The 12,097-nt window shown below is 35.0% G+C and overlaps 1 protein-coding gene across 6 annotated transcripts in view; it reads right to left on the bottom strand.

The window, feature by feature from the left end:
* R3HDM1 (R3H domain containing 1) overlaps window positions 1-12,097 on the bottom strand; it is a 119,933-nt gene that overhangs the window by 65,755 nt on the left and 42,081 nt on the right. For 5 of the 6 annotated variants that reach the window (XM_076005488.1, XM_076005486.1, XM_076005490.1 and 2 more), the window contains 2 exons: window positions 8,706-8,807; window positions 5,758-6,057 (listed from right to left, as the gene is read on the bottom strand). In XM_076005488.1, the coding sequence (XP_075861603.1) occupies window positions 5,758-6,057; window positions 8,706-8,807 (402 nt within the window). The remainder of the gene's footprint in view (window positions 1-5,757; window positions 6,058-8,705; window positions 8,808-12,097) is intronic. The other variant, XM_076005487.1, reaches the window with a different exon arrangement.

The raw sequence follows: 12,097 nt of genomic DNA, 5'->3' as shown, positions 1-12,097 counted from the left end.
AGGATATAAAGAAAGAAAATATTTTTGTATAATTTTACAATATGTTTGTTTTAGGGTATTATTACAAAAAAGTCTAACAGTTAAAAAAATTAAAACATTTATAAAGTAAAAAAATTATAGTAAGCTAGGGTTAATTTAATATCAAAGTAAGAAAAAAAGTTTTTATAAACTAAATGTAGGCTAAGTGTTCACAGTGTCTATAAAGTCTAAAGTAGTGTATAGTAATGTCACAGGTCTTCCTATTCACTCACCAGTTACTCACTGACTTATGTAGTGCACCTTCCTTCCAGTCTTGCAAGCTCCATTCATGGTAGGTTGGTAAGTGACCTATGCAGGTGTACCATTTTTATTTTATTTTTTATTTATTTATTTTATTTTATTTTATTTTATTTTATTTTATTTTATTTTATTTTATTTTATTTTATTTTATTTTATTTTATTTTATTTTATTTTTTAGGCAGAGTCTCACTCTGCTGTCCTGGCTAGAGTGCCGTGGCATCAACCTAGCTCACAGCAACCTCAAACTCCTGGGCTCAAGCAATCCTTCTGCCTCAGCCTCCCGAGTAGCTGGGACTACAGGCATGCACCACCGTGCCCGGCTAATTTTTTCTATGTATTTTTAGCTGGCCAATTATTTTCTTTCTATTTATAGTAGAGATGGGGTCTCACTCTTGCTCAGACTGGTTTCAAACTCCTTACCTTGAGCGGTCCACCAGCCTTGGCCTCCCAGAGTGCTAGGATTACAGGCGTGAGCCACTGCGCCCGGCCTCCATTTATTTTTGTTATTTTTTTTAGAGATGAGGTCTCACTGTCACCCAGGCTGGAGTGCAGTGGCATGATCACAGTTCACCGCAGCCTCAAACTCCTGGGCTCAAATGATCCCCGCTGCCTCAGCATCTCAAGCAGGTGGGACCATGCCTGGTTAATTTTCTTTTCTTTTTTGTGGAGACGAAGGTCTTACTATATTGCCATAGCTAGTCTTAAACTCCTTGGCCTCCCAAAGTGCTTGCATTACAGGAGTCAAGCATGAGCCACTATGCCTGGCCCTTATAAAAGACACTTTAAAAATAGAGGTTGCAAATAAGAGGACGGAAAAATACATGCTATTTAAATGCTACCCAAAAGAATGCTTAAGATATGTTTTTTTTTTTTTTTTTCAGAGACAAGGTCTTGCTTTGTTACCCAGACCAGAGAGCAGTGGTGCTCGTCTTCATAGCTTACTGCAACTTCAAACTCCTGGGCTAAAACAATCCTTCTGTCTCAGCCTATCGAGTAGCTAGGACTACAGGCGCACCCCAAGATGCTAGGTTAATTTAAGAAATTTTTTTGTAAAGCGCAGGCACAGTGGCTCACACCTCTAATCTTAGCACTTTGGGAGGCCAAGATGGGAGGATCACTTGAGTCCAGCCTGAGCAAGAGCAAAACCCCATCTCTACAAAAAATAGAAAAATGAGCTGGGCGCGGTGGCTCGTGCCTGTAGTCCCAGCTACTCGGGAGGCTGAGGCAGGAGGATCACTTGAGCCCAGGAGTTTGAGGTTGCAGTGAGCTATGATGACGAACGCCACCTGCACTCTACCCTGAGTGACAGAGACCCTGTCTCCAAAAAGAAAACATTTTGTGAAATGGGGTCTCACTATGTTGTTTAGGCTGGTCTCAAACTCCTGGCCTCAAGTGATCTTCTCACCTTAGCCTTACAAAAGCTAGGATTACACATGTGAGCCACTGTACCTGGTCAAGACACTCTTAATGTCAGATAAAATAGGTTTCAAGACAAGAAATAATACTATAAACAGAGAAAAACATTTCATTAATGATATAAGTCAATATATCATGAAGATATGATAAATTTAAATTGCCTAGTATAGCTTCAAATACTATCAAAAACTGACATAATCCAAAGGCGAAAAAGACAAATCCAAAAAAAACAGAATATGAAAGAAATCAAAGAAGAGTTAAGTAAATGGAAAAACATTCCATGTTATTTAAGATTGGAAGACTTAATATTGTTAAGATGGCAATAATACCAAAGAGATCTACATATTTCATATAATACCTATCAAATTCTGATGGCCTTTTTTGCAGAAATGGAAAGGCCCAAGCACAAATTCATATGGAGTTGCCAGGAACCCAAATACTCAAAACAATCTTGAAAAAGAAAAGCCAAGTTGGAAGACTCATAATCCCCAGTTTTAAAACTTACTACACAAAGTTACAGTAATCAAAGCAATGCACAGTTTTGATATAAGGATAGAAATATATAATGAAGTAAAAGTGAGAGTCCAGAAAAAAAAAACACCTTACATTTATGGTCAACTGATATTTGACTAGGGTACCAAGACTATTTGATGGGAAGAGGAAAGTCTCTTCAACAAATGATGCCAGAATAACTAGATATATACTTGCAAAAGAATGAAGCTGGGCCCTTTCTTCCTACCATATACAAAAATTAACTCAAAATGAATAAATGACTAAATATAGGAGCTAAAAACATAAGATTCTTAGAAGAAAACATGAGGATAAATTTTCATGACCTTGGTTCAGCAACAGATTCTTAGATACAACACTAAAAGCACAAGCAACAAAGGAAAAAATGAATAAAGTAAACTTTAACAAAATTATAAACTTTTATGCATCAAAAGATGTTATTAAGAAAATGAAAAGGCAACCTTACAGAATGGGTGAAAATATCTGCAAATCACATATCTAGTAAGGGTCTAGTATTCAGAATATATTAATGCAAAGAACTCTAACAAAAAAGGCAAATAATGTGATTAAAAAATAGTCAAAGGATTTGAGTAGACATTTCTCCAAAGATACACAGATGGTCAATGATCATCAGATAATGAAAAGATTTTTTCAGTATAAGGGAAATCCAAGTCAAAACCACAATGAGATACTACCTCATACCTATTAGGATGGCTACTGTCAAACAACCAGAAAATAACAGGTGTTTTGGCAAGGATGTGGAGAAATTGGAACTCTTGTATTAATACATAGCTGGTGGGAATGTAAAATGGTTGCAGCTACTGTGGAAAACAGCACGGCAAGTCTCAAAACATTAAAGACAGAATTACTATATGATCCAAGAATTCCACTCCCAGGTATTAATATATACCCCAAAGAACTGAAAACGGACACTCAAGAAATAAATTGTAGTATTAATACATATGCAATGGTATAGTATTCATACTTAAAAAAGAATGAAGTACTAATACATGTTACAACATGGATGAACCTTGAAACTATTAAGTGAAAGAAGCTAGACACAAAAGGTAACATATTGCATGATTCCATGAATATGAGCTATCCAGAACAGGCAAATACAGAGACAAAATACACAGGCAGCTGGGTGTTTGCCAGGGGCTGGGAAGAGAAAAGAATGGGTACTAACTGCTTAATAGGTATGAGGTTTCCTTTTGGGGTGATGAAGATGTTATGGAACTTGATGGAAGTGGTGGTTGTAACATTTTAAATGTACCAAATGCCACTGAATCGATCAGTGATGTAAAAATGGTTAATTTTATGTTATGTGAATTTCACTTTGACTACAAATATGCAAAAAAATCCCACAACTTCCAAACCCCAAAACAAAAAGCCACATACAACTAAAATGACAGAATACAAATTCTTTTCTAAGTGTACATGTATCATTCTAAGAGAGAATTTGTGATGGGCCACAAAATAGGACTCAACAAAATCTGAAACACTGAAATCTTAGAGTTGGTTCTCTGACCACATGTAATTAGAATAAAAATTAATAAAGTAACTAGAAAGCTCTCAAATATTTGGAAATTAACACAGTTCTAAATAAATCATAGAGAGGAGAGGGAGAGGAAAAGGGAAAGGGGGAAAGGGAAAGGGAAGGAAAGGAGAAAGGAAGGGGGAAAGGAAAGGAAAGGAAAAAGGGGAAGGGGGAAGGGAAAAGGAAAGGAAAAATGGGAGGAAGGGGAAGGGAAAGGAAAGGAAAAAGGAAAAGAAATCTAAAATCAATGATCTATGCTTTTACCTTAAGCTAGAAACAAAGGATCAAATTAAACCCCACGTAGAATAATAATTATAATAAAAACAGAAATAGTTCAAATAGAAAATAAAATAATAAAGAAAGTTAATGAAAGCATAAGTTGTTTTTTTAAGAACATCAATAGAACAAATCTCTAGCTAAAGTAATTGACAAAGGAAACAGAAGAGATCAAAGTTATCAATATCAAGAATTAAAGAGGAGAAATCATTACAGATCCTAAAGATATTAAAAGTACAATAAAAATTATGAATAATTTTATGACAATAAACTTACAACAAAATGAAATAAACACAAACTACCAAAATTGATCCAAAAAGAAATAGGACATCAGAATAGTTCTACATCTTGCTAAGAAATTGAATTTATAATTTAAAAACCTTCAAAAACCTGCAAAATAACTCCAGATACAGATGAATTCATTGGCAAATTCTAGCAAACATTTAAGAAGAAATAACATCAATCCTACACAAACTCCTTCAGAAAATAAAAGGAGAGAACAATGCCCAGCACGTTTTGAGGCCAGTACCAAAGACATTACAAGTGAACTATAGACCAATATCCTTCATGAACGTAGATGCAAAAATCCTTAACAAGTATCAGCAAATTGAATACAGCAATATATAAAAAGAATACTATATCATGACCAAGTGGAGTCTGTTTCAGAAATTAGAAGTTAGTTAAACATTCAAAAGTCAGTCAATACAATTCATCTTATTAATAGAATAAAGGAGAAAAATCACATAACTACCTTAACAGATGCAGAAAAACATTTCAAAAAACTTAACACCCTACCATGGCAAAGAGTCTCAGTATACTAGGAATTGAAGAGAAGTTCCTCAACCTGATAGAAGATATATATAAAAACTATGCAAATAATATCACATTTAATGATGAAAGACTGAATACTTTCCCCTGAGAAACAAGGCAAAAATATATATTTCCCAAACTTCTATTCAACATTGTATGAGAGCCTCTAGCTAGCACAATGAGGCAAGAAAAAAAAGGCATACAGATTGGAAAAGATTATGTATATAGAAATAATCTTGTATGTAGAAAATCCTAAGCAGTCCACTAAAAAAACCCTACTAAAATAACCAAATTAAAAAGTCTACAGGATATAAGGTCAATATGTAAAAATCAACTTTATTCCTATATACTAGTAATTAACAGGTAGAAAATAAAATTTAAAAACATTTCCCTTTAGAATAGCATCTAAAAACATTAAATACTTAGGGATATATTTAATAAAATAGGTACAGTATCTGTATAATGAAAACTGCAAAATACTATTGAGAAAAATTAAGAAAGATCTAAGTAAGTGGAACGAGTTAATATATTCCTACATTGAAGGAACCAATATTGTTAAGATGTTAATTCTCCCCAGACTAATATATTTATTCCTCAAATGCTATTATTTCATTTTTATAGTATATTTATACCACTTATTGTATTTCTCTTAGGCTAATTAAAAAATATATCTCTCAGAGTCAGAAAAAACCCCAAAGGTCACATAGTTTAATCATCCAACGGAAATGTTTTCCTGTCACATGGTTGTCTAGCATGTGCTTGAAAATCTGCAGAGGAGGGAAGATAACTAAATGCTTTGCTTATACACTCTCACAAATTCTCTCCATGAAATTCTCTCCATGAAAAATTTAAAAATAATCTCTTTGAAGTTAAAACTGATCTTAAATGATAGGCTCCCATGAGGGAGAAAAGATGAAAAAGTAATGTACCTGTGGTGATGGCTGCTGAATATATCCCTGCTGCTGGAGCACAGGCTGGCTGACAGGATGACCAGAGGCAGAATAGCCAGCAGTAGGGACTGGCTGCCCAGGTGGTAGGGGAGGAGGAGGGGGTGGTGGTGGCGGCGGCGGCGGAGGATGTGGTGGAGGGGCTGCTGTCATGATAAAACCAGATTGCTGTGGAGACTGAAGAACAACAGTGGACTGGAACATGGTGGCGTGAGGGTCAGAACCATCAGTGGATGGCTGGCGGGCAAGACTCATGTGGCTAAACTGAGACCCAAGGTTATCCTGTTAAAAAGGAAAAAAGTCAGAAATCAGTAAGCCTTTTACAATAGGCCAAACTTATCAAAGAAAAATGCCTTATATATTTAAATGAGTGGCAGTTAGCATATAATATGGAAATTATATATTCACAACAGAAATGATGTAATAGAAGAGCAGCTTCAAGAAAATAACTCTAAGGTAGGAATATTACGTGTTATTATAAATTATTTATAAAATATATCTAATGGAAATATATAGCATGCAGAAAAGTGTAGGGTACAACATTTCATGTTAAAAAATTAAAAGACATGTATTTAAGTAAAGATTAAAGGCATATTAGGATATGGAAGTGAAACTGGATATATTAACATTTTCTGAAAGAACTTCAAAGACTAAGCAGTGAGCAAGGTACTAATTACTCTATATGTGAATCTATCTCCCCTCTTCCTAGAAGGCAAAATTACTTGTAGAAATTACTACAAAATTACTTGTAGAAATTAAATACAAAAAATCCAACCACCTAGTCCTTTCTCTAATCTCAAAAATAATTTGGCTATAAATTCTATTCTTCCCTTGTGGTTTTCAGTCTGTTCCTAAAATTAGATGTTAGAAAAATGTAATCCAAATTATAGTTTCCTACTGCTTTTACTAATTGGTAGCAACTAATGGTGCCCTGCCAAGATAGAGTTATGATTTTTGTGTCATCTGATAAACATTACTCTGACTCAAGAGCAGAAGGACCAGCTCTTATTGTTCCAGAAAATTATCACTAAAATGACAATATGGGGTTAAAATGGAATTCTTCTGTTCCCAAGGAGCCATGAATTGACAACAAAATATACCACATTTTGTTGAGGTCAACATTTAAAAAAGTGACTTTACAACATTGTGGCGATTGAGTTGTCAGATCAAAGTTGACAAGTCTACAGTTTCTAGAGTCTGCTTGTTTTTGTAAAGTATAATAAATTAAGGTTGTGGAAAAAGATAAAGGATTGAAAAGGGGGAGGCTGATTTAATGACTGAAAATATTATGGTTTTACTCTTTCCAAATTGTCACTCTGACGCACTCTAGCACTGTTAGTCTAATTCAATGAATGGTTTAAAAAAAAAATGTGTAACTATTAGCTGTAATTTCAAAGTTATATGGCCAAATATTTTTTTTTTCTTTTTGAGAGAGAGTTTCACTCTGTTGCCTGGGCTAGCATGCCAATATGGCCAAATATTTTTAAGAGATACCATACCTGTATACCACTGTCAGAGTCACAATGGAAAAACGTCATTTTCTTATTCCAATAAAAATTCCATTTTCCAAAACATTTTTTTTTTTTATACTGCACAGAAGAGCTGCATCCAAAACATTTTTGAAGCTTTTTTTGCTATTCTTTTCTGTATGTTTTCAATCTTTTCAATGCTGGAAAAATTCATTCTTTCAGACTGGAAGTGATTTTTGAAAATCATTCAGAGCCAACGCTGGTAAATACGTTGTCCCAGCTCAAAAACAAACAAACAAAAACACCTCTCAAAAAGAAAATGTTTCTAAAATGTATTAAGAAAGATTTTCATATATAGGTTATAATCTGACTTGGAAAGCAATTTCAAAATGTGACAGCCATATAGTCTGAAAAATAAAAGTATCACTGGGGAAAGTATATAGGCTGTTAGGGAAATTCTTTTTTTTTTTTGAGACAGACTCTCACTTTGTTGCCCAGGCTAGAGTGAGTGCCATGGCATCAGCCTAGCTCACAGCAACCTCAAACTCCTGGGCTCAAGCAATCCTCCTGCCTCAGCCTCCCAAGTAGCTGGGACTACAGGCATGCACCACCATGCCTGGCTAATTTTTTCTATATATACATTAGTTGGCCAATTAATTTCTTTCTATTTATAGTAGAGACGAGGTCTTGCTTTTGCTCAGGCTGGTTTCGAATTCCTGACCTCAAGCAATCCGCCCGCCTCAGCCTCCCAGAGTGCTAGGATTACAGGCGTGAGCCACCGCGCCCGGCCTGGGAAATTCATTTTAAGTAAAGGATACTAACATTTATTGAATATCTACTTCATGTTAGGCACTATGCAGAAGGTACTTTACTGTCTCATATGCTTAGTAACCACAGAAGGTCAAATAGTTCAAACATAGCAGAATGAGTCAGATTTTACTGAGAGTTATAGCTTGGGACATACTTTGGATTAAAGGAGCTACCATTACTTTACAGACATAGACTAAATATCTAGAGATCTTCTTTGGAAAAAGAAAGAAGTACATTGTAACTATAAGCTACAATTCATTCTAATAACTTGTACTGAGTCTACTAGACCTACATTGCTGGGGAGGGAATACAAAGCCTAAACCCAGATGAAAGCTACCATCCAAGGACAGCACAAATCTTGCAATGACCTCAATGAGAAAAATAACTAAAACACCTTAGGACTAGTCAATCTGGAAATTACTTCATTATGAAAAAGCAGAAAAAGATTAGAGCTTAAACAATCACTATAATAAGCCAACATAACTAATTTTTTTATGGAAGAGAATAATTTATTTCTAATATGGATTAGAAACATTTTTTTTTTTTGGTATATATGTATCCCTGACTTTAAAAAAAATCACAAAAGGTTGTAAGCATTCATCACACGTCCACCCACAGAAACAATGCAGGAGGTGAATAGAAATATAGTACCACGGAGTATTGCTGGGTGGGTGAGACTGGCAGGAGCGGGGATGGGTAAGGGACTGTAGAGTACTGAACAGGCTGTGAAGAGGACTGCAGAGGACGAACAGGCTAAAGAATAACAGGTTGGCAAACAATGTTAATGTCAGAATAAAAACTTAGAAAAATTGCATAAAATGGAAATTTACACTTTTTTTGCAATATCTTTAATTACATTTAGAAAGTCATTCAAAATACAACAATACAGGAAACAACAAAAACAATACTAAGTGAAAAAATTCTACATAGTAAAACTTTTGAAAACATACATAATTAGAACAAGTTTTTTTTGCAATAAAAATACTTCTTTATTACAAATGAACTGAAACAGGTAATTCAGGTACTTTGAACTCTACATCTAACGAAGCCCCTGGGTTAAGTCAGGCAAACTGTTTATCCTTATTTCCTGGTTTTCCTAAAAGGGCTGCCTTATTTATCTATGTAATATTTAATACTAAATTATAAATGAAAAACATTATTCTTTCTTATTATCAGACTAATAATTTATATAATATCTATGCCAATTACCCTATTTGATAAGGCATGATTAAATACTCTTTTGGGGCTAAAGTCCCAAAGTTTTAGCACTTTTATAAGAAAAATGTACTATGGATACTACTAAGAATAACAGCCTAAGGAACAACACACACATACATACACACATATGCACACACATAAAATACCTTTTTTATGTATATAAAATGAAAATTAAACACTTTCTTGTAACTAAATACATTTTTATTAAGGAACGTATATGTTAGCAGCTGAGAAACTAGTTACGTGAAATCTTTGGCCATTAGTGAAATACTCCTGAGTTTCAAAGGAAAAAGAGTCTTTATGTGGGACATAAAAATTCTTTTTTAACAAGAGTGCCTGAAGGCCCTTAAAAATAAGTATTTTAAAAATAGAGAAAGTATTAATCCTGGCCAGGCGCAGTGGCTCTCGCCTGTAATCCTAGCACTCCGGGAGGTCGAGGCGGGCAGATCCCTCAAGGTCAAGAGTTCAAAACCAGCTTGAGCAAGAGCGAGACCCTGTCTCTACTAAAAATAGAAAGAAATTAATTGGCCAACTAAAAATACATAGAAAAAATTAGCTGGGAATAGTGGCGCATGCCTGTAGCCCTAGCTACTTGGGAGGCTAAGGCAGAAGGACTGCTTGAGCCCAAGAGTTTGAGGTTGCTGTGAGCTAGGCTGATGCCACAGCACTCTAGCCGGGACAACAGAGTGAGACTCTGTCTCAAAAAAACCAAAAAAGTATTAATCCCTTCTCAATCCTGGGAATATAGCTGGTCATCCACAAGCTAACACTAGCACCCAATTTAATCTCCTAATCTTATATTTTTACAGTTTATTATAAAAAGGTAATTAATATCCATATCAGCTTAAAGACTATAGTAAATCCACTTTACAGATGGCAATCAGACTAAAGTAAATTAAGTGACCTGTAGACAGCCATGTAAGCAAGCAGATAAGGATCACAGGTAATCTTATCTGATGAAAACTCTTACTTTTGTTTAAAATGCATATATATGACTCTCCCTCTGGACAGCATCTCTGAAGAGAATACTTTTATGGGAAAATTCTTACGATAACAAAGATGTATAATGATGAGTTACACTTTTACCACAAAAATCAACACAATAGTTTCTAAAAAAACCAAAAGGCCTAGATTAGCTTAGAATCCAGAAAAAAAATCTAAAATTAAGGTAAACACCAAAAAAAGTAAAAGCTGAAAGATCTATATAGTCATCTGTGGTCCCTGACAAACTTTCTGACTAGAAATAAGCGAGTTTCCTAATGGATGATGGCACATACGACACTAAATGCGGTGTAGCAGCTTTAGAACTTCCAAGAACAGCCTATTTGATGTGTTATTGAGATAACCATTAAGACATAACTTTCTTCCAGACAACTTGACCTCCTATGTAAATGTCAGATGAAACAAAAGTTTTAGTCTACTAGGGGATAAATGAAAGAGGACTATGAGTACCAAGAGTATGAATTAATGTCTCCTCGAACATCAAAAAGTAATAAGAAAACTTAGAAGACCAACTGATCATAACTTTCTGACACCGCTTGGAAAAGAAAAAAGCCTTAGCACTTCCTTTTCCTACTTGAATTGCAACGGGCTGCAAAACAACATCCACCTAAAGTAATTGGTTCTATATTGTATGTTCAAGAAATGTAGGCTAACTGAAGGCTTTGTTATCCTGTTTGGTTATTTGAAATCCCATGGATGAATTTTCTCAGTATGTGTAAATGACAGTTATTGAGCACCATTTGTTCTTTGAGTCTCTGTTTCTAGGTTTGATGAAAAATTACCTAAAACATTTGAAACAATGCTAGAAAAATCAGTCATGGAGTTTGATGCATATGTCAAAACTTCAAATTAGTGCTCACTGAAGTATCTGTTTCTAAACTAGGCTGCCTCTACTCTCATTTACAATTATCTCATAATTAAATCAAAGTTATTTCTGAGATAATCATCTGAAATACATATTCACAAATAAATCTTTAGAATTTTTTGAAGCTGCCAGATTTTTTTTTTTTTTTTTGAGACAATCTCACTTTGTTGCCTAGGCTAGACTGAGTGCCATGGCATCAGCCTAGCTCACAGCAACCAATTCTTTTATAAGTAAATACTCTGCATGTTCTTACCAGTGGAATATTTAGACAGTCTTGCAGGGAAAAAGAGTTATAACTGTATAAACTGTCTTTGACATGTTATACAACCTTTAAGAATTAGAATAAAGATAAAAGAGTTTATACTGATATGATCAAGTTCTCCAAAGATGGTGAAAAAGACTAAATGTGAAGATGTTTGTGTAAACTCTAAACATTCACACAAATTCAATATATTATTAAGAGTACTTCTGGGAATTGTAACTCATAGAATTTCTTTGTCTCCCTCTCTCTCCCTCATAACGCAGGTGGAATGAATACAGAGTACCTTGCAGAACATAAGTAACCCATCTCAGTTTCTTCTAACTGCTTAATCTGTTGAATCTTTTTCTTTTTGAGACAGAGTCTTGCTTTCACCCAGGCTAGAGTGCCGTGGCATCAGCCTAGCTCACAGCAACCTCAAACTCTTGGGCTCAAGCGGTTCTCCTGTCTCAGCCTCCCCAGTAGTTGGGACCAAAGGTGCACACGGCTAATTTTTTCTATTTTTAGTAGAGATGGGGGTCTCACCCTTGCTCAGGCTGGTCTTGAACTCCTGACCTCAAGTGATCCTCCCACCTCAGCCTTCCAGAGTGCTAGGATTATAGGAGGGAGCCACCATGACTGGTCAATCTGTTGAATCTTAGAACAACTCACTTTGCTCACTAGGCCAATAAACAATCTTATTAGTTTTGTTTTTATTTC

Source organism: Microcebus murinus, chromosome 8 (assembly GCF_040939455.1).
Source record: "Microcebus murinus isolate Inina chromosome 8, M.murinus_Inina_mat1.0, whole genome shotgun sequence".
Lineage (NCBI taxonomy): Eukaryota > Metazoa > Chordata > Mammalia > Primates > Cheirogaleidae > Microcebus > Microcebus murinus.
Note: the sequence above shows the minus strand (reverse complement) of the source record. Positions and strands in the feature narration are given on the sequence as shown.